This window comes from Mauremys reevesii, linkage group 7 (genome assembly GCF_016161935.1).
Source record: "Mauremys reevesii isolate NIE-2019 linkage group 7, ASM1616193v1, whole genome shotgun sequence".
Classification (NCBI taxonomy): Eukaryota; Metazoa; Chordata; order Testudines; family Geoemydidae; genus Mauremys; species Mauremys reevesii.
In genome coordinates, this window is record NC_052629.1 from 125,951,751 (window position 1) to 125,974,753 (window position 23,003).

Sequence of the window (23,003 nt, forward strand, 5' to 3'; positions counted from 1 at the left end):
CAAAAGGAACACCCTGGAATAAACTTACTGGGGGGATATTTGTAACAATAGTAGGTACAACATATTTTTCAGATAGAAATGTGATTCTTCAAATTAATGATGTCATTGTAACAAGGTAGGTAAAGCCCTTTGGGATGGAAGGTGCTGTAATAGTGTTGGATGATGGAACAATTTAACAATTCTTGATTTGGTCCTAAGGGGAGCACATGATCTGGTCCAAGAGGTGAATATAGCTTGACTGCTCGGTAATAGTGACCGTAATGTAATTAAATGTAACATCCCTGTGGCAGGGAAAACACCACAGCAGTCCAACACTATAGCATTTAATTTCAGAAAAGGGAACTACACAAAATGAGGAAGTTAGTTAAACAGAAATTAAAAGGTACAGTGCCAAAAGTGAAATCGCAGCAAGCTGCAGGGAAACTTTTTAAAGACATCATAACAGAGGCTCAATTGAAATGTATACCCTAAATTAAAAAACATAGCAGGAGAACCAAAGAAGTGCCACCGTGGCTAAACAACAAAGTAAAAGAAGCAGTGAGAGGCAAAAAGGCGTCCTTTAAAAAGTGGAAGTTAAATCCTAGTGAGGAAAATAGAAAGGAGCATAAACTCTGGCGAGTGAAGTGTAAAAATATAATTAGGAATGCCAAAAAAAGAATTTGAAGAACAGCTAGCCAAAGACTCAACAACTAATAGCAAAAATTATTGTAAGTACATCAGAAGCATTTGTCTGGGGATGTAGCTCTGTGGTAGAGCACATGCTTTGCATGTATGAGGTCCTGGGTTCATACCCCAGCAACTCCAGGTTTTAATGATTTAGTTGGGGATTGGTCCTGCCCTGAGCAGGGGGTTGGACTAGATACCTCCTGAGGTCCCTTCCAACCCTGATATTCGGTGAAGCAAGAAGCCTGCTAAGCAACCAGTGGGGCCACTGGACAATTGAGATGATAAAGGAGCACTCAAGGATGAGAAGGCCATTGCGAAGAAACTAAATTTCTTTTTGTCGGTCTTCATGGCTGAGGATGTGAGGGAGATTCCCAAACCGGAGCCATTCTTTTTAGGTGACAAATCTGAGGAACTGTCCCAGACTGAGGTGTCATTAGAGGAGGTTTTGGGTTAGGGTTAGGGTCGGGGTCGGGTTAGGGTTAGGGTGGGAAGACATAACCCCAACTATACATATAAAATGATGGGATCTAAATAAGCTGTTACTGCACAAGAGAGATCTTGGAGTCATTGTGGATAGTTCTCTGAAAACATCCATTGCAGCAGCAGCAGTCAAAAAAGCGAACAGAATATTGGGAATCATTAGGAAAGTGACAGATAATACGAACATCAAAGAAAATATCATATTGCCTCTATATAAATCCATGGTCTGCCCACATCTTGAATACTGCATGCAGATGTGGTTGCCCCATCTCAAAAAAGATGTATTGGAATTGGAAAAGGTTCAGAAAACGGCAACAAAAATGATTAGGGGTATGGAACAGCTTCCATATGATGAGAGATTAATCAAAATTGGGACTTTTCAGCTCGGAAAAGAGATGACTAAGGGGGGATATGATAGAGGTCTATAAAATCATGACTGGTGTGGATAAAGTAAATAAGGAAGTGTTATCTGCTCCTTCTCCTAACACAAAAACTAGGGGTCACCAAATGAAATTAATAAGCAGCAGGTTTAAAAGAAACAAAAGGAAGTATTTCTTCACACAACGCACAGTCAACCTGTGGAACTCTTTGCCAGAGGATGTTGTGAAGGCCAAGATTATAACACGGTTCAAAAAAGAACTAGATAAATTAATGGACAATAGGTCCATCAATGGCTATTAGCCAGGATTGGCAGGGATGGTGTCCCTAGCTTCTGTTTGCCAGAAGCTGGGAATGGGCGATAGGATGGATCACTTGATGATTACCTGTTCTATTCATTCCCTCTGGGGCACCTGGCACTGGCCACTGTCAGTAGACAGGATACTGGGCTAGATGGACCTTTGGTCTGACCCAGTATGGCCATTCCTTTGTTTCTTAATCTTTCACATTTTTAGAGCACCTTCCATTTACAACTATTTATACAGTTTTACAGACACCCATGAGAAGTGAGGGCTGGAAAATGCAGCAGCATAAAGCAACAGTACAGATCAGTTTATATTAGGAAGTGAAGAATCCCATATCCAATTGAAACTGCAGGGGAAATCTAGGAAGGCAGAATGTAATAATCCATGTGGGCACTGGGGCTAACACTCCAGCTCTTGTCAAAAGCTCCATGTAACCTTTACTGACAACAGACAGACAGGACCTTGCTTTTTGTTCTCATATGGAAGCTGGCACCTCCAGCACCATGTTGGGGCATCGCTTCAGAGATGACTGAGGGAAAAGTGCCACTTACTGACACATCCCATAGCATGTAGGTGTTCCTATGGGAATCTCCCTCCTTGAGTTCCAACCAAACCCAATTGTGCTCAGGTTGTGAACATGGACAAGAGCCCAGCTCATGGTGGGGCAGTTACAGACCAGGTTTAGAGCATCTCATGCGCCTTTGTGAATGTCTCACTGAAACTTAAATACCTTGTTCTTGTAAGTGATGTCAGCGCCAGCCTGCACCAGAAGCTGGATACACTCTATCTGCCCACTGCAAGCTGCCAGGTACATGGGAGTCACTCCCCAGTTATCCTGAAGATTCACATCAGCACCATGCTGAGGGAAGGGGAGAAAACAACTCCACTTTAAAATTACGTACATGTCTGAATTACCAAAAAGCTGCAATAATCAGGCAAGGTGGCCAGACATACAGGCACCCCATGCCTGCTCTACAATGGTCATTGAATCTTGAAATTAATGTTGGTGCTAAAGATCACACACAAAGGCATATAGCATATACTACAGGCCTGAGCAGGCAGAAAAGTGAGCAAGCCCTGAGTGACTGAATGAGACAGACAGTTCAGAAGAAAATTGGGGTTCTCAAACTGGGGGTTGTGACCACTCAGGGGGTTGCAAGGTTATTGCGTGGGGGGGTCACAAGCTGTCAGCCTCCACCCCAAAACCCTGCTTCGCCTCCAGCATTTATAATAATGTTAACTATTTAAAAAGTGTTTTTAATTTATAAGGGGGGGTCACACTCAGAGGCCTGCTGTGTAAAAGGGGCCACCAGTAGAAAAGTTTGAGAACCACTTGCATAGTAGCAGGGAAAGTCTTTGGGTTTCCTTGCTGGAGACAGAAATAGTTCTTGAGTTGCTCTATTTCCTTTTCCCAGCCCCAGCTCCACTAGTCACTAACTGTTTTGTATCTTTCCCATCTGCTGCCTGTATAATCAGATCCCCGTCAGATGCACGTGGAGCTGCTGCTACTCGCCCACAGTGTAACATGGGCAGTAGATCTGAGACAGTCATAGGGACAGATTATAAAACAACTGCTTATTTTGGCATTCTTGCACATTCCTCTGAAGCATCTGATGTTGACCACTGTCAGAGACAAGAGACTGGACTAGGTGGACCCTAGGTCCAATCCAGTGTGGCAATTCCTACATTCAGACATCAGGACAGAACCCAAATTAGATCAGAGTTCTGCAACTCTCTTTAGTTATGAGCCCAGTCTGCCACGTACTCTGTGTGTCTGATTGCACAGTACAGGGTCCCCAAGCCAAATAGGGCAGCCTCAGAACTTCAGGGGACATATGAGTTATTGTAGAAGGGTTATTACAGAGGGACTCATGAGCAGGACCTGCCTTGGTCTCTTATTAGCTTTTTGGAAGCTTCTCATCATTCTGTTTCATTATTTAAATAAAAACAATTGCTTTAATATTTGTTTCCCATCCCTGCAAACAAGAGACTCATCCCAGCTATCTCAGTGGGACACTGACGAGTAAGAGTTACAAGCACCTGGCACAGAAAGAGGATTTGCACGGGTTACTGATATCTCTAATGCAGTGATACTCAGACCCCAGAGGGTCATGAGCCAAATTAGTGATCAACATTACCCAAAAGAGCCACAGAAGTGAGAATTCATTGAAAGCATCCTGATTGGTTAATAATTAAATCACATCGTGTTTTAACATAATGTGCTGCAAAGAGCTGCAGAAGACACATTAAAGAGCCACTTGCAGCTCCCAAATGTCAGCCTGAGTGTCACTGCTCTACTGTGATAAATCCTCTCCTATTAGCACTCTGAGACCAGCTTTACTATATTTACTAGGTGTTATTTTTACTTCAAGGAAAGGCTCCACATTTCTTTGCTAGAGATGGGGGGAGGGGAGGAAAGCTTCACTTGACCCACTTTTCCTTGCTGAGGCATCCTGGATCTGACCCCCATCCAGATGTTCAAGGCCACTGCTGAGATGTGGACTGTCACGTGCAGCTGTAGCTGCAAACACATAATACATTAAATGGCTGCTCCTTCCAAAGGGGGAAGGATTTTAAGGTGAACATTCTTTGATCACAAATAGCTTCCTAGCATGGTTGGAAACTCTGTTCTCCAAGATACAAATTAGACGTGTGGCCCAGGGTGGAGGATGGCAAAAAGCTTAGGCTCAAATTTCCTAAAGTGAGCGCTGATTTTGTGTACTTGCACTTTTGGATGTCTAATTGTAAACACCTACGGCCTATTTTCAGGTGCAGCTCCCTTGGACTTCACTTGGAGTTGTGGGTGCTCAGCACCCTGAGAAAAATCAGGCCCCTATATTCTTAAATTGAATATCTCAAAACGGAGACACCTATTATTAGTATCCTCTTTTGCATAACGGGGGCCTTGAATTGTGCTGTTTTAGGTGCTGCCCAGTTAGAAGATTTTCCACATTTGAGTTCAGAGACAGTCTGAGAATTGCAACAGGTGCCACATCATATTGTGATTAGGTGGCGGTAGATTCAAAACACCTGACCTGTATCAGCAGTAGAGTGCAGTCTGGGAAGAGGCCAATGGCTGCATGAAGGGGCGTTCCTCCATGTTTACAGCACGTGTTCACACTGGCTCCATGTTGCAGCAGTAACTCCATGGAAAGCTTCTGCCCTTTATACGCAGCCCAGTAGAGTGGAGTCTTGCCATAGTAATCCTTTCTGTCAACCAGCTCCCTGTCTGAAAACCAAAGCGACATCATCAGCAAGCTCACAGGGAAGCTGCCTCTAGCACAGACAACTGGCCATGATGGTCTGGCTAGAGGCTGGCTTAAACTAGGGTATTTGAATCTTAAACCTTTAAACAGCAGAGACAAGAGACACTTTTCCTCTTAAATACCTAGTACCAGTCACTGATAGACTGGACACTATACTAGATGGACTATCGTTCTGATCCAGTCTGGTAACTCTTATGTCCCTATGGGAATGTTTGCATTCACTATAACACCAGCAGCCAGGAAGGGCTCTCTCACGCCTGCCCTGCTTTAGGAGAATGACATACCTGAGGTCACTAGGAGTTGTTGCAGTTTCTCCATGTTGCCCCTGCTAGCCTCGTAGTGAAGATCTGTCCATCTGTAATTGTAGCTTGGAGCCACCTGATAATGTCTTGGGGATGACTGGGAGTCGGGGTGTGCTTTGCCGCAGGTGGCTCTAGACAAGGAGCTGATGTAGAAGCCCATCTCCTTCACCTGAAGAAATCTCTCTCAATAAGCACCATCCACCTATACTAACAAAGAGAAAATAGGGCACACTCAGGAGAAAGTGTCAGCTCCCACATTCTCCACCTCCCTCCATCACACCCTGTGGGGTAGATTCAGGTTAATAGGATTTCATGGCTTTAGACATTAGCTAGCAAAAGAAATAAGGCATCTACAAGAATGACAAGAGACAAAGGTGGAATTTAATTAGACTTCAGTACAATGGCCTGAGCCTCCTTTAAAAGCTTTTAATAGTTTGGGAACATGTGTAATTCTATGGGAAATTTAATGACAAAAAGTAAGGAAGGTGTCACTTGTTTTGTAAAAATCTACAGAATCATAATTTCAGTGGTGTCACCCTTTGTGGTGTGGCAGGGGGACTCACTGTCTCCCTGGCTCCAGATCCTTCAGTTGGTAGAAATTTTGATAACTCAGCATTGTTGGAAATGGACCAAGTTGGGGTCTCATTCAAAAGCCCTTTCTCAGATGAACACAATTATACCAAGCATGACAAACCTAGAACAATTATGTAGACAGACAGTTGAGAAAATGTTTTAAAATCAGTTTTTTAAAATACGCTTTAACACAGGTATGTCAAACGTCCAGCCCTAACAAAGTTAATTTGTGGCCCTCAACTGACAGTACTGTGTTATAGTTAATGCTCACAACATGATACCGATTAATTTTTTTAATGTTCCAATTACTATAAATGGAAGGAATGCTTCAAGTTGATTTACCATCATGGACAAAAAAGAACCAGTTCCATGGTATTTATCAGCTTTCTTTATTGTGCCAAAAGAGTTATAATGAGGCTCTGAGTTGTCACGTTGTCTGGAGTGGTTCACGGCCAATATCAGGGCAGACGTGCCAAACTCGTTACATGCTCAAAAATTAGACTTCACAAATGTGAACTCCTGAAGCACTATAAACAGTCTAACCATGGAGTCACGAACAGTCCCATTGGGCACTCCAGTCTATCTTGCCACCCAGGCAAGCTGGACTTAGTGACAGTTGGTTGCCATATACCAGGGGTTGGTAACCTTTGAGAAGTGGTGTGCCAAGTCTTCATTTATTTACTGTAATTTAAGGTTTTGCGCGCCAGTAACACATTTTACATTTATAGGAGCTCAGCTGGTCTGGGGTTCCGTCCAATGGCTTCTGCCTGCTGATCATTTATAGGCCTCCGTGGGAAGATGAAGATTACCGACTAGTAGCTGAATCTCTGGAGAATACCAGCACGGAGGACCTGTTTAACAAAATGCTTGGTGGCACTCTACATAAAAAGTGCACCATAACTGAATTTAGCAAGTGTGATGGAGCAATGCCGGATGGCTACAGGAAAGTACTGAGGAGCAGGTACGTTAGCTCCAGGCTAAGCAAATCCCTAGTACCATGGGAACCAAAATAGCAGTTGCTCCAGGCTAATCAAGGCACCTGGGGCCAATTAAGAACTTTCTAGAAGACACCGGAGAGAGCTACATTGATTGGAGCACCTGCAGCCAATCAGGGCAGGCTAATCAAGGCACCTGGTATAAAAAGGGGAGCTCACTCCAGTCTAGGGAGGAGGAGCGAGAGGAAAGAAGTGCGCATGAGGAGCTGGGAGCAAGAGACACAAGGAGCTAAGAACTGAGAGGGGGTACTACTGGAGGATTGAGGAAAACACCATACAATCAAGCAGCATCAGACACCAGGAGGATCCTGTGGTGAGGATAAAGAAGGTGTTTGAAGGAGGCTGTGGGGAAGTAGCCCAGGGAGCTGTAGCGGTCAAGCAGCGGTTACAAGTAGCACTATAGAGACTGCTGCAATTCACAGGGCCCTGGGCTGGAACCCGGAGTAGAGGGCGGGCCCGGGTTCCCCCCTAGCCCCGCTACTCCTAATCAGACATAGGAGTAGTTGATCCAGACTATGGGTTTCATCCAAGGGGAAAACCACTGAGGGGAAGAAATCTGCCAATAAGCGCAGGGCCTACTAGAGGAGAGGAGGAACTTTGCCACACAAGATTGGAGAGGAAGTACATCAAGCATCAGGAAAAAGGTTGAATATGCCAGGAAAAATACCAGCTGTGGGTGAGACTCGCCTTATACTAGGGTCCCATGGCATGTGTTCACGAGGGACACCTGCTTCTTCTATGGTAAGATGGAAGCCCAGAGGCATCCATTCAGTACAGCTTCAACACATAAGACAAGTGAGAAACTGTATGAAGTAGTCACTCTTAGCAAGAACATTGCATAACCCCCCACCCCTGCCTTTTGTAACTGTTGTTCTTCGAGATGTGTTACTCATGTATAGGACTACGAAACATTCACGGAGGTCACAGCTTCTGTGACTTTCTGTGACCTCCGTGAATTTTGCAGTGCTGGTGCGGCTGACCCCCAGGACCACCCCAGCAGCTGGGGAAGCCCTGGGGGGCCAGCCGCACCAGCTGCTGCTCTGGCAGCCCCAAGCAGCTGTCCCCGGAGCTGACCTGGAACAGCAGTCCAGGGCCAGTGGCGCTGGTGGCAGGGACCCCGGCTGCCACCCGCCTGGAGTGGGAGCAGCAGGGGGCCCCAGGCTGCCCCCTTCGCAGCAGCAGCAGCAGGGGGCCCCAGGCTGCCCTTCCACAAGCAGCAGCAGGGGGCCCCGGTCTGCCCCCCCCCAAGCAGCAGCAGCAGGAGCGGGCCCCGGTCTGCCCCCCCCCCCCCAGCAGCAGCAGCAGGAGCGGGCCCCGGGCTGCCCTCCCAAGCAGCAGCAGCAGGAGGGGGCCCCGGGCTGCCCTCCCAAGCAGCAGCAGCAGCAGCAGGGGGCCCCGGGCTGCCCTCCCAAGCAGCAGCAGCAGGGGGGCCCTGGGCTGCCCTCCCAAGCAGCAGCAGCAGGGGGCCCCGGGCCACCCCCCCAAGCAGCAGCACCAGCAGGGGGCCCCGGGCTGCCCCCCCAGCAGAAGCATCGTCTCACGCTGTCCCCCCACCCCAACAGCGGTCTTTAGGAGCACCCCCCCTCCCAAAGGGTAAGATTTAGTCACAGGTATTTTTAGCAAAAGTCATGGACAGGTCATGGGGCCGTGACTTTTTGTTTATTGCCTGTGACCTGTTACTAAAAATATCCGTGACTAAAACACAGCCTTACTCACATGCATTCCAAGTAGGTGTATGCGTGCTGGATGCACAGTTGCCGGAAGGTTTTTCCCTTAATGGTACCTGTCGGGTTGGCTGTAGAGCCCCCTGCAGTCGCACTTTCATGGAGGTATATGTATATAGGTCCCTGCGAACCCGCCACCTCTTCAGTTCCTTCTTGACGGATACTCTGACAGAGGGGAGGCGAGTGGGTCTTGGAATGGCCATGAGCAACACATCTCGAATTCAAGCTTGTGAATCCCAATAAATTCATGGAGGTTAAGTCCATTAATGGCTATTAGCCAGGATGGGTAAGGAATGGTGTCCCTAGCCTCTGTTTGTCAGAGGGTGGAGATGGATGGCAGGAGAGAGATCACTTGATCATTACCTGTTAGGTTCACTCCCTCAGGGGCACCTGGCATTGGCCATTGTTGGCAGACAGGATACTGGGCTGGATGGACCTTTGGTCTGACCCAGTATGGCCATTCTTATGTTTCCATCCTACACATTTGCAGTTCAGTGCTCTAGGAGGAACCACACACTCCCTCCCAAGACCAAGTCTCTGATGTAAAGCATAACATGAACAAACAGTAACATAGTTCCAAGCTGGTTCCACTCCCAAGCAGTCCCTAGGAGGGGTCGGAGTTCACCAAGTCGCAGACTGCAGCACCACTCTGCCAAATGTGGCATCGTCTCTAGTCTGCTGTTTGATGGCATAGTGTGACGTAAAGGTGTGAACAAACGACTACGTCACCGCTCTGCAGATGTCTTGAATAGGAACCTACACCAGAAATGCTGCAGATGAAGCCTGCGCTTTTGGGGCTGGGGCCAGTATCTTTGCTAGGTCATAGCATGCCCTGATACAAGCCGTGATCCATGAAGAGATCTTTTGGGAGAACACCGGGAGCCACTTCATCTGCTCAGCAATCGCAATGAAGAGGTGTGTTGATTTCCGAAATGGCTTTGTCCGCTCAATGTAAAAGGCTAATGCTTGTCTGACATCCAGGGAATGGAGCATCCGTTCCCGGTTATTAGGATGTGGCTTAGGGAAGAACACTGGCAGAAAAATGTCCTGATTTGCATGACATTGCGAAACTACCTTTGTGAGGAAAGCTGGGTGCAGTCACAACTTCACCTTGTCTTTATAAAACACAGTATAAGGGGGCTCGGATCTCAGGGCCTTGAGCTCAGATACCCTCCTGGCTGACGTTATAGCCACTAGGAATGCCACCTTCCAAGAAAAGTAAAGTAGAGAGCTTGTTGCTAGGGGCTCGAAGGGAGGACCCATCAGCCTTGAGAGCACAAGGTTGTGATCCCATGGGGGAATTGGCTGCCTTACTTGAGGGCTAAGTTCACTCTAAGCTGCGTGGCCGCGCAGCTGCCTATTAAGCCCCATGCAGGGGCTCAGGGCTGCGGTGGGGAGAGATGCCCTCCCCCAGCATGGACCTGCCGCAGCAAGGAGAGGTGCCCCTCCCCGCCGGCCCCAGCGTGGACCTGCCACAGCCAGGGAGAGGCACCTCTCTCCCTGCCCCAAGCTGCTGTGGTGAGAGAGAGAGGGCTGGGGGGAGTCCTCTCCCCACCACAGCCATACGGCAGCCTGCACCCCCTAAACTCCTCATCCCTGGCCCCACCCCAGAGCCCTCATCCCCCCTAATCCTCTGCCCCAGCCCCTAGCACCCTCCTGCACCCCGAACTCCTCATCCCTGGCCCCACCCCAACCCTCCCCCCAGCCCTGAGCCCCCTCCCACTCTCCAAATCCCTTGGCCCCACCCCCACCACATGAATTTTGTTGTGTAACACATCACCTCCATATTGGGGCACATACCATAATTCATTCCGCACATGGGCATAAGGTACAGTCTATGTAGCCCTTTGAGGAAGTGGCCAACCACGGAGTTAGCGAATACTGACTGTCCAGCTGAGCCGGGATTGAAAGCCGAAATAGTGGCCAGGTGCACCTTGACTGATCATACCGTCAGGCCTTGCTGTTTTAGGTGAAGTAAACAGTCCAGGATGAAGGGAATTGATGACTGTAACGGAAGAGTGCCCTTCTGCAGTGACCAAATCGAGACCCTCTTCCACTTAGCTAGATAAGTGGCCCGAGTGGATGGCTTTCTGCTGCCAAGGGGAACCTCCCTAACTGAGTCTGAGCATGCAAGCTCTAATGGGATTAGCCATGGAGTTTCCATTCCATGAGGTGGAGAGACTCTAGATTGGGATGCTGCAGGCAGCCGTGGTCCTGCGTGATGAAGTCCGGGACCAGGGGCAGAGTTATAGGTGTATCCACCGACAAGTCTAGAAGCATGGTGAACCAGTGGCTGACCTGGCCATGCAGGTGCTATCGAGATTATTGATGCTTCCTCTTGTCAGACCTTCAGCAGGACCTTGTGAACGAATGGGAAGGGCAGGAACACATAGAGCAAGTGCCCCTTCCAAGGGAAGAGAAAGGCGTCCATGAGTGAACCCAGGCCTTCACGGGAAGGAACAGAACTGCTGACACTTGCTGTTGCAGCGTGTTGTGAATAGATCTAGCTGGGGAAATCCCCACCTTTGGAAGACGTTGATAGTGACATCCAGGCGGAGGGACCACTCGTGGCCCTGAAAGGACATGCTGAGATGATTGGCCAGTTCATTCTGCGAGCCCGGAAGGCTCCAAATGTATTGAGTGGGCGATGCAGAAGTTCCACAGCTTGAGAGCTTCCTGACACAGGTGAGAGACGCGAGCACCACCCTGTCTGTTTATATAGAACATCGCTGTGGTATTGTCTGACAATATCAATACACATCTGTAAATGGGTTTGGAACATCTGGCAAGCGAGGCGAACCGCACGCAGCTCCCTGACGTTGATGTGCAGCGAAAGTTCCGTCTGGGACCAGAGACCTTGGGTCCTGAGTCTTCCTAGGTGCGCCCCCCCATCCCATCGCTGACGCATCTGTGACTAGAGACAGCGATGGTTGAGGCCTGGAGAAGGGTATTCCTGCACATATTGCTTGCAGGTCGAGCCACCACAAGAGGGACTTGAGGAGTGAGTGTGACCAATTTGTCTAGGCGGTCTTGGTTCGGCCTGTGTACCTGGGCTAGCCAAGCCTGAAGGGGATGGAGATGCAGCCTGTCATGCTGTACCACATACATGCAAGGAGCCATATGCCTGAGCAGTTTCAGGCAATTTTGCACCATAGTAAAGAGAAATCGTCTGAGATCCTCTATGATGGTGCCCATGGCAAGGAAGCGAGATACCTGGAGGACTGCCCTGGCCTAATCAGAGTCTAGGAGAACGCTGATGAACTGTAGCCTCTGAGTGGGGGCTATGGTTGACTTTGCCACATTCAAAATAAGGCCGAGCCTGTGGAACGTCGTCTGCACCAAGCTCACGTGGGTCTCCACTTGGGCCCAGGAGCGGCCCTTGATTAGCCAGTTGTCTAGGTACGGAAATACATACACTTGCCACTTCCGCAGGAAGGCTGCCACAATTGCCATGCACTTGGTTAACACCTGAGGAGCTGCCAGGAGGCCAAAGAGAAGGACCGTAAACTGATAGTGGGTGTTGTTGACCATGAAATGGAGGAACTATCTGTGGGAGAGGATTATGGACATTTGAAAGTACGTGTCCTTCAAGTTAAGGGTGGCATACCAGTCCCCCAGATCCAGGGAGGGAATAATGGAAGCCAGGGAGATCATGCGGAACTTCAATTTCTTCATGAATTTATTTAGGTTTCGCAGGTCTAAAATAGGCCTGAGCCCACCCTTGGCTTTAGGGATTAGGAAATACTGGGAGTAGAACCCCTTGCCCCTGAACTCCAGAGGGACCGCCTCTACCGTCCCGAATTGTAGGAGCGTTTGCACCTCCTGCAGTAGAAGTTGCTTGTGAGAAGAGTCCCTGAAGAGGGATGGGGAGCATGCGTGGGAAGGTGGGAGGGATCAGAATTGGAGAGAATATCCCAATTCTACTGTGCTCAAGCCCCATTGGTTTAAGGTGATTCGAGCCCAGGCGTGGTAGAAATGGGACAGATGATTCACAAAGGGAGGGGAAGAATCTGGGATCTCAACTGGTGAGTTGCACCCCGGGCATACCTTCAAAAGTTTGGTTTGGAGGCTGAAGGCTGCTTCGCTGTGCCTTGGCTCTGGTTAGAGGAGGACTGAGAGGGCCTCTGCCTATTACTCCTGCCCCGCTTCCTGCTATAGGCCTGCCTAGGATGAGCTGAATAGAAACGAGGGGCAGGTTGTGGCTTAAAAGGCTTTCTTTGGAGGGTTGGCGTATGAATCCCAAGGGACTTCAGGGTTGTCCATGAGTCTTTCAGGCTGTGGCGCCTAGTGTCTGTTAGCATCAAGAATAGTCCTGAACAGTCAAAAGGCAAGTCCTCGATAGTGTGTTGGATGTCGTGTGAGAGCCCTGACACTTGAAGCCATGAGCTCCATCTCATGGCTATCGCAGTTGCCATTGTCTGGGTTGCTGAGGCCACTGAGTCCAGGGAGGCCTGTAAGGAGGTCTTTGTGACGACCTTGCCCTCCTTCAGGACAGCCACAAACTCCGAGTGGGAGTCTACCGCTGAAGCAGTTCCTGAAACTTGGACAGCATGTTCCAGGAATTATAACTAGTTAGCAATGCAAAGCTGAAGCCCCCCGGTTGAATACACCTTCCTACCAAAGAGACATAGCTTCTTCGGATTTAGGCGTCAGCCCCGGTTGTCCCTGCCTTTCTTTCTGGCTGGCTGCCTCCACTACCAGAGTACCTGGCTGAGGATGAGTAAACAGGCACTCACACCCCTTAGAGGGCACAAAGTATTTTCTCTCTACCCCTTTTGCCAGGGGGGCAGGGAGGAAAGAGAGGTGGGTGTTCCCCACAACAGCTTAGTGGTGTTATGGACAGTCTTAATGAGGGGCAAAGCCACACTCAAAGGACCTTCAGGGACCAGAAAGTTTTGAGCCACCCTCTTGAGCAACTCTTGGTGTGCCCTGTTGTTCATGGCAGGCAGTGTGGTGGAAGTGCCCGCCACCACTTCATCCGAGGAGAATGAGGACAATGCCCGTGGGGGCACCAGATCTTCCGGCCCCTCTGGTTCAGTGTTGATAAATGCACACATTGGAAAACATAATCCCAACATACAAAATGATGGGACTAAATTAGCTGTTACCACTCAAGAAAGCTCTTGAAGTCATTGAGGCTAGTTCTGTGAAAACATCTGCTGACCGCAGCGGCAGTTTAGGAACCATTAGGAAGGGGCAAGATCATAAGACAATAAATATCATAACACCACTATATAAATTCATGGTACAGCCACATCGTGAATACTGCAAAGTCCTGGTCACCCCATCTCAAAAATGATGTATTAGAATTGGAAAAAGTACAGAGAAGTGCAACAAAAACGAGGATGGACATGGAACAGCTGCGACCTGTGGAGAGATTAAAAGAACTGGAGCTGTTCAGCTTGGAAAGGCGCCAGCTCGGGGGAGGGGGACGTGACTGGTGCGGAGCAAGTGAAGCGGGAAGTGTTACCCCCCTCCGATAACACAAGAACCAGGGTCCCCCGAGGCAGTGACCGGGCAGCGGGTTTCGCACACACAGGACCGGGCCCGCGGGACGCGCTCCAGGGGATGCTGAAGGCCAAGGCTGTAACTGGGCTCGGAAAGGAACCAGGGAGGGCGGGTCCAGGAACCCGGCAGTGGCGCTGAGCCAGGCCGGAGGGAGGCGCAACCCCACGGGGGAGGCGTTAGCCGCGAGGTCCCCGCTCCGGCCCGCGGGCCCCGGGCAGAGCCAAGGCCGGGGCCTCGCTGCGGGCCAGGCCGGGCGGGAGCGGAGCCGCCCTCCCCTCGGGGCGCCCCAGGGCAAGCGGCGGGGGCGGGGGCGGGGGGTCCCTGGCAGCGCCCGACCTACCTGCCGGGGCCCGGCGGCGGCTCCTTGTCCCGGCGCCAGGGCGGCGTTGTCAACGGCAACACACCACGTGACACGAGCGCGGCCGCGCGAGGAGCCCAGTCCGGCAGCCCGCGGCGCGAGCGCGCATCGGGCCCCTCCTGCGCAGGCTACGGGCGCTGGTGCCCCCTAGAGTTGCCGCCCCGCTACCTTGACACGCCCCCTCCCAGCTCCCCAAATCGCGGGCGGCCAAAGCGCCTGCGCAGACACTGCAGGGGGCTAAGCAGCCCCCTGCCCCAGGACAGCGGCCTTCCCCGGGGGGGAGGGGGGACACCCCCTCACCCCTTTCCCATCCACAGCTGGTCCTGGAAACACCTGCGCCAGGTCAGTGCGGAGCGCGCCACCGCCACCTGCTGCTCTGCCTGCAGCACAACAGAAGTCCTGGACCTTCTTGGCTCTTACACGGTGGTGGCGGCACAAACCCAGCTAAGGAGCAACTGGAGGAACAGAGATAGCAGCTACATGCAATTGCAAGAGGATGCAAAACATGGGATGTGAGAGGGATGAGACTCAGTGCCTGGGGAAAGCAGGGAACTGCTGCAGTCACATCAGCAACAGGGACCTGCTGCTTCTGCAATGAACTGCATGCCATACTTGAAAGGGACCCCATTCCTCCCCAGCACCTTCAATGTGACTGTGGGGCTCTGCATCGATGCAGGGGTCTATCCAGCCACCTGAAGAAACTTGCAGGATTGGTGCCTTAGGCCAGCGGTTCTCAAACTTTAGCAACCCAAGGACCCCCATTTTGATTTAAAAATTTTCAGGCCTCCCCCAATCCCTCCTGCTCAGCCCCTGCCCCACCACCTTCCCTGAAGCCATGTGTTTGCCCCCTTCCCCTCAGCCACGCCCCCTCTCTCCATCACCTGCTCTCACTCATTTTCACCAGGCTGGGGCAGAGAGTTGGAGTGCAGGCTCTGGGCTGGGAGTTTGGGTGTGGAAGGGAGTGTGGACTCTGGGAGGTAGTTTGAGGGCAGGAGGGTGTGCTGGAGCGGGGGGTCAGGGCTAGGGTAGGGTGGGGGAGGGGAGTGGTGCTTACTTCAGGCAGCTCCCAAAAGTGACCAGCACAGCTCTGGCAGTGAATCCTAGGTGGGGGGTTAAGGGGTCTCTGCACGCTGCTCCTGCCCGCAGGCACCGCACCCGCAGCTCCCATTGGCCGCAGTTCCTGGCCAATGGGAGCTGCAGAGTTGACGCTCAGGCCAGGGGCAGCACACAAAGACCCCCTTCCCCCACAGCTGAAAGGGACTTGCTGTGCGACCTGTGACCACTCCTCCCCCTCCCTCTCAGCTGTTCTCCGGTGTGAAGGAGGCACTGGAAGGAAGGCGGAGGAGTTGATCAGGGGGGCCCACTGACCCCAGTTTGAGAATTGCTGCCTGTAGTGTGCTTAACACTGAATGTGGAGATTGTGTGGATGTTGCCTGGTACAGATGTCTCAATGTTTTAGTGCTGACTTCAGGTCACCATATTTTGGAGCATAAGTAGCAGCCAAATTATTTTAAGACACAAAACCATGACACCCATTCCATGTTGTATATTAATGTTTATTGAATCACTCATGTAAGAATTCTCTCTTTATTAAAATCATTTGGGTTCTAAACTGATTATTTACAGACATAACCTCTTGTATCACCAATAGATTCCTAAATCTCACAACAGTATCTACAGTTATTACACTATGTAACAACATTCATGTTTTCAAGCTTTTTATATTAATTATTAATTCCAATTTGTTGAGAAAGAGAGCATGCTGGGAGCTCCAAGAACTCAAAAAGAAGGGGTAGGATGTGGACGTGGGGTTGGCCAGACCACAACAAACTGGAAAATACAAAATTAAGTCAAGGGAGGATGTGTATGTACAACCCTCCCATTGCCAGAGGGGCAGAAATAACCAAGCAAATGCACCTGGTGTCTTGAAAACCCAGAGAAATCAGCCCAGGGAGAAAGGCACCAAAAAGTGACATCTAATGGGAACCAGGGATCAGATTGAGGCAGCACATGGTGCTTCATTGAACCAGATCCCATCAGCTTCTGCAGAATTTAAGATTTCATTATACATTTTTAAGTGCTTATGGTTGTAAAGAAAAACTTCTGAATGTGACCCCCAAACCTGTGGCCAGCTTGAATCTGAAACTGGAGAGACAAACTGTAGAGTCTCATCATGTAAGGGGGGGGGTAACTGAAATCTATTGATGACAATTTATATTGCAACACTGATTACCATTTCAGTTTCCCCTCCCCTATTCTGACAGCTGGAAGCTAACTTCTCTCCCCCATTCCCCAGGCAAAAACCACTTTGTATCTGAGAGAGAGGATCTAAGGTCTGTCAAAAAGTTATGTTTCATGGCAAGAAATTAATAAAACAAAACAAATGTAAAGAGCTATCTCTGTGTCCTGCAGAGACAGAGACTAGGTGTATGCAGCAGGACGGCTTGACCAAGCTCCAATAGAAGCTATGTCCTGTAGGAACATGGTATATATCCAAAGGCAATCTAAGGAAACAGAAATCCCTGGAGCTTTTGACACAGCAACCATGGAGATAGGAAGGCTGAGTGGAACCTCCCAGAGGCAATTAGGAATCTACCACCCCCCCAACAGGAATTCTTATTAAAGACTTTTGTATAAGCGTTAATGAAACCTCACTCTGTTGAGGTAATGGACTCTACCATGTGGGAGAGGCACGAATGGAGAGACCAGAAGGGGCATGTCTGAACCTGCAAACTGACCAAGTCACAAGGATATTAAAAAGTGGGTCCAAGATACAGCAAGAGGGAGTTGGTATCTGACAGTGTGATGGTGACAGATTGGAGGAGAAATGTATGCTATCAACTTTTCTGTTTTCACTGTGACTAAGCTGAGAATGTCATATCCTATTTAGCATTTGACACGGGTCAATCTGGAGATGTTAAGCAGTTTATTTTCTTTTGACACCATTTTTGCAGTGTTTTTAAATGACTCTTCTTTTTGTTAATATTATTGTTATATGGGCAAATCACACGCATATCCCTGGAGAAACAAAAAATCTGTTATCTCCACGGAGAGGCACTGAATGGTACCCACACCCACCTCAGTCCTGGTCAAGGTACACAGACAAAGGTGTACACTCCTTGACCTGTGTTGCCATCACGCTCTGGCAGGCAAATTCAAGGGGAGAAGCTGATGGATCAAGTAGGAGCCAAGAGCTGGCGGGGAGAGGTTGGTCACAGAGACTAGCACCTGACTTCAGGTTCATGTAAATCCTGGATAAACAAGAGAATTCCCCTCCTCTCAAATTGACTGACAGGATTTTGTGAGAGCGCAGAGAAAAGATTTTCCACAATGTGGGAGAGGCAAAGGCAATGCTGGGCCACAAACAGCGGAAGAAAGTCTGACAGCTCTTGGTGTTTGGTTGGAAAAGTTATAAAAACAGATGCCAAAAGAGTTTTGAATCTCATGCTCCCCAACTCTGGGAGGTTTGCTTGGCACTGCACAAATGGGATCATCACTCTTACCCATCCTCCCTCCCACATTTGTTTCACCTGCCTCTTAAGTTTTGCCTGAACCTAGACTTGCAAATTCTCTGGGGCTGGTGCTGTTTTTTATTGTATGCAGGGCTGGCTCCAGACCCCAGTGCGCCAAGCGCGCGCTTGGGGCGCCATTTTGCCGGCAAGGCGGCAGGCAGCTCCGGCGGACCTTCCGCAGTCATGCCTGCAGGAGGTCCACCGGAGCCGCGGGACCAGCGGACCTCTCGCAGGCATGACTGCGGAGGGTTCGCTGGTCCCGCGGCTCTGGTGGACCGCCCGCAGGCATGACCGCGGAAGGTCCGCCAGAGCCGCCTGCCGCCCTCCCAGCGCACCCTCCGCAGGCACGTCTGCAAGTGGTCCCCCGGAGCCGCGGGACCGGCAGCGCGCCCCCTGCGGCATGCCGCCGTGCTTGGGGCGGCCAAATTCCTAGAGCCGCCCCTGATTGTATGACTGCACACGGCTCAGCCCAACAGGGCTCTCATCTGGCTGGCGCCTCCAGGTAACACAAACAACAACAGAGACACCGTATTTCTCTGCTGGAGTCTAGCCGTCTCCATGTGATCATCAGTTCCAGGCAAAAGGAGTGAATTGGCAGTCGAAGTTGCGCTCTGTACAGGGTCTGTTACAGCTACACAGGGCTGGTGTCATTCAGCACTGAAGCTATTCCTGGCTCCACAGAGTGGGACAAGTGGGTAAGAGGAAACCAAAGACACTCCCCCACATGCTCAGTTGGGGAGACATGGCTGGGGGAATGAAAGAGAGAAATCCCTCCCCTCTGAGCAGCAAGGAAGCAAGGGTTACCTCAAGCCCTGCTTAGGTGTGGAGGGAGGGGAACTCCTTTAGTCCTCTCTGAGAGGATGGAACCAAACTCAGACCAAGGGTGGGAGGGTCTAGGGCATAGCCTGAGTTTGGTTCTATTCATTTTGGAAAGAGGGAACCCTGCCAGAGGGGCCGGTCAATTTACAGAGCATGGTCGCTGTTTGGTACCCTCTCCTGGTGCTCATCCACTGGGGCTCCTGGCTACTTGGTTCCTTTGCTCTGCTCTTTTGGGGGCTGTGGTGACAGTTCAGGATTTCCACTAAGATTTTAAGCGGGCAGCAGGTCACTAAATTGGAGCCACACAGGAGAATTTGAGAAGAAGAAATTCAGCTTCAGGGGCGTATTTGAAGTTTCATTTTAGGCTGAGATAAAGGTCAGGAAGGTATATCTGGCTGTGAGATTGAGCCTTGAAACCATTTCAGCTTAGTGGGAAATTTGGGGAAAAGCCAATTGTTGTGAAACTCCAGATGTTTCTGAAAAAGTCAGAAGCCCTCGATCTGCCCAGTGGGGCAGAGACTAGGCAGAAGCAGTTTGACACAGGCAGTGCTTAGCCCGGGGAGTTTGTGATGATGACAGTGTCCAAGGAGGTGCTCATCCAAGTGAAGTATTGTCTCAGAAAAACAAAATTAACATTCCCCTTGAGCATGTGAATACTTTGTAATTTTGAGAGTATTTACAGATCCAGTTCATAGTACCAAAATAGCTACAAGCCAGAGAAAGGAAATAGGTACAAGGCCTTCACTGTGCTTTCCAAGTGGCAGGACAGCATCTGACCACAGAGAACCAGAGGGCCAGACATACATCTAGGTTAGAGGCACTTCAGTAAGTTCACTTTGCCCCCTCCCCAAGCCATGCTAAATTCAGTCCAGGGGAAAGTGAGTATAGCTCCATAGATGTCAGCAGCATGGTGTCTGCTTACACTAGAACTAGTCTGAGCCTACTGGGTCAACATTTGGAACTGGTGAGCATGTTAGTCTCATTAGCATGAGTCACTGACAAGCAGTGAGGAAGACTAGAATCCTGGGACCAAGTGACTTTTCTCATCTCCCCCTCAGTCTATTTCTCAACCCTACATTCAGTATTTCGGGGTGCCAGGCACAACCCCTCCAGTGCACTGATGTTCGTGCTGTGGGAGATGCTCCTCAGCACAGGCCATGGAACAGGTGGGCCACACTGCAGGCGGGTTGCTTCTAGGGCTGTATGCTAGAGGAGTACACTCTGGTCCCTAGGGATTGGCCCAGGCGTGGTAAACTCTCAACAGGCGAAATCAGTCCTAATGCCCCAACTAGTTCCATGAGGGCTCAGGAAGCTTACACACTTACTGTCCAGCACTACCATGACTGCAGTAGCCTGGGCTATTACCATCATAGTAGTGGTGGTTATACAATGTTCAGGGCAGCAGGGACAGCACTAGTCTCTCCTATCCCTGGTGCTAGTACCAAAATGAGGCTAGAGGCTCACATGAAGCCAGGTATGGTCTTTAGCTTTGTTCTGAAGCTCTTGTGTTATCCAGCTCCTTCGCAATATTGTTTGGAAACTTGGTACATTCACAACATGTGGGAAGAAGGTGCCTGGTCTCTCTCTCTCTCTCACTGTGGTTTGTAGAAACTCCCAGAGTTTAAAGTACATTTTATAAAAGGAAAAAAATCTGTAAAAAAATATTCTCTGAGATGTAAGGACATTTGTACTTTGCATTTTCTTGGCCACCTCCTCCTGTGTCACATGCCAGCTCCCCAGAGTGTCTGGTTCCAAAGGCAGTGGGACACCTTGTGTGTAGCTATGAAGTTCCAATGAGCAGCACTATTCACCTCTATTCAGCCACCCAAGAGCATCACAGTCTGTTTGTCTGGGTCACAAATCAGTGACTTTGTTCTCCACAGCAGCTGCGATCTGCTGCAGTCGGTATCCCAGCTGCATCTTCTGGGCTGTCGGGTCTTCTTCCAAGGCTGTGATGATCTGCAACAAGACTCAGAGCTCACTGGCAACCTCCCTTGTGCACAGAATACTATTAGAAGCAGATTCCCCTGGCTGAGAGCAAGCCTCAATTCCATTGCAACTATGGGTATTGGGATCCACAGTGACGATATGTCTCAGAGGGCCCTTCTGCAGCCTTGCCATCCCAGTGGTAGTCCCCTCTGGGCACCCTATGTTTTCCTTTGTGCCATCACCCACTCCTCTCCTGCAAACAATGCTCATCCCTTTTATTGTTTATTTTTTTAAAATAATTTTGTTTACCTACAGAAAAAAGTTAAGCAAAAACCAAGGGGGGTGCTAAAGGCAAAAAATCTTCGATTTAAAAAAACGAATACAAACTGCTAAGTGACAATAGAGTAGTCACTTGACATCATTTCCTCTGTAGTTTATAGTGTTACTGTAGCCATGCTGGTCCCAGCATATTAGGGTGAGGTAGCATCTTTTATTGGGCCAATTTCTGATTGGTGAGAGAGACAAGCTTTCATACTTAAGCTCACCAAACAGAAGTTGGTCCAATAAAAGATATTGCCTCACCGACCCTTGTCTCTCTAACGTCATTTCCTTAACAGTTAGATACATGGAAATGCATACATCTTACACTGAAAATGTAACAAAGTCACTATTCTCATTAAGTACAAAGAAATGCATGTCTCATTACAGCAAAACAGCCTTAACTCTTCCCCAAAGTAGATAATATTCTTTCATCAGTAATCTCAACTAACACAAAGCCCTCTGAAAAAGAAACAAAAATTAAATATGTAAACATTAAACAGTCTCAAATGTAAGTCCTCATGCACAATTTTCACCATACCAATCTATATTGTACACTTTACCTATTAAAATACACATAACAATATCAAGAAACTGCAATCTCAAATACTTCTATGGTTAATTGATAAATATTTTAACTGATCATATTTCCCTTTTAAGCTATGCCTTAAACTAAAATATTTAGATAACAAAAACACATCAATATTGACAATCCCTGGGTGAGAGTGAAGGCTCTTTTGTTGTGACAAAATATACATTTCTTCCTATTTGATGAGGTCAATCAATCTGGCCTAGGTTTTTAAATGTGTTTAGGCATTGCTGCCCTCAGCACGGCACCACCTGATTTAGGAGTCTAAACCTCATTTTCAAAAGGGATTTAGGCTCTAAGTACCTAAAGCACTTTTGAAAGTGAGATTTGGGCACTTCAGTCACCAAGAGTTACAACACTGAGCACAGTATTGCTAGATACCTTTAAAAATATGGGCCTATGTACTATGAGGGCAGTGGAACATTTATGATGCCCTTAAGTATTAATTTCTTTATTCACAAATCCAACAGGAGACAGGACTAGATGAACCTATGAAGGGCAAACATAAGATAACAGCGGGGAGGGATGTGTATGAAATCACCCACTGAGGTTGGGGCCAGTAAGCCAGAGCTGCACTCACCTGGTCATAGTACTTGTTGATGTATTTGTAGAGTTCATGCAGAGCCACCACGGAATTGAGTTCACCTGAGTAATTCTATGGTAATATAACAAACACATAATTAGCCAAAATCTCTGGGCGACACCAAGACAATTGTTCACCCAAGTTCTGCTGCCCTGGGAGCTCACTGGGTAAAGCAACAGAAAGCCTCTAAACCCAGCTTGGGGGCAAGGGCAAAGGGATTTAGAGAAAAACCTAGAAAGTAATAGTGGCACACATGGGTCACATTTAAGGGGAAAGGGAGCAGAGATCCAGTTGCTCCTGCATTCAGAAACCTTCGCTACATTGGTCTTTTCCCCTCTAAAACTTTCCACTGGTGCTAGCAATGGTATTGAGGCTAGCACAGACAAGACACCAGCAACCGCTATTTTTTAACTGAACTCCTATGAGCCAAGTCCTGATGCAGTGGTTAAAATGTCTGGCCCCTGCAGACACTAACACTGGAAATCTAGTGGGATATTCTAGGGAAAAAGGCTAATGCAGACCCTGTGTCAGGGAGGCAGACTGCCCACCCTGTGGGACCCAATGGAAAATGCACTGATTTCTGAAATAAGTTGCTTTATTTACCCTTGACAGCTCAGCCAGGGCAGAGTTCATTTCCTGGTCACTGGCGGAGATGGTCTGGCGAATGTCTGCATAGTACCTACACAATGGGAGCGCAC

At 49.1% G+C, this 23,003-nt stretch overlaps 2 protein-coding genes across 21 annotated transcripts in view; both read right to left on the bottom strand.

Moving 5' to 3' along the window:
* The window catches only part of LOC120368544 (SRSF protein kinase 3-like), a 59,380-nt gene extending 44,702 nt beyond the window's left edge, over positions 1-14,678 (bottom strand). For 2 of the 9 annotated variants that reach the window (XM_039480664.1, XM_039480662.1), the window contains exons 1-4: positions 14,538-14,678; positions 5,380-5,599; positions 4,865-5,058; positions 2,560-2,688 (exon numbers count right to left, since the gene is read on the bottom strand). The gene's annotated coding sequence lies outside the window, so the exon portion shown is untranslated. The other 7 variants (XM_039480673.1, XM_039480663.1, XM_039480669.1 and 4 more) reach the window with 7 other exon arrangements.
* A 3,726-nt stretch (positions 14,679-18,404) lies between these two features.
* Positions 18,405-23,003, bottom strand: part of PLXNB1 (plexin B1) — a 210,606-nt gene continuing 206,007 nt past the window's right edge. For all 12 annotated transcript variants that reach the window (XM_039482201.1, XM_039482209.1, XM_039482211.1 and 9 more), the window contains 3 exons: positions 22,909-22,984; positions 22,303-22,377; positions 18,405-20,845 (listed from right to left, as the gene is read on the bottom strand). In XM_039482201.1, the coding sequence (XP_039338135.1) occupies positions 20,741-20,845; positions 22,303-22,377; positions 22,909-22,984 (256 nt within the window). In that variant the 3' untranslated portion in view covers positions 18,405-20,740. The remainder of the gene's footprint in view (positions 20,846-22,302; positions 22,378-22,908; positions 22,985-23,003) is intronic.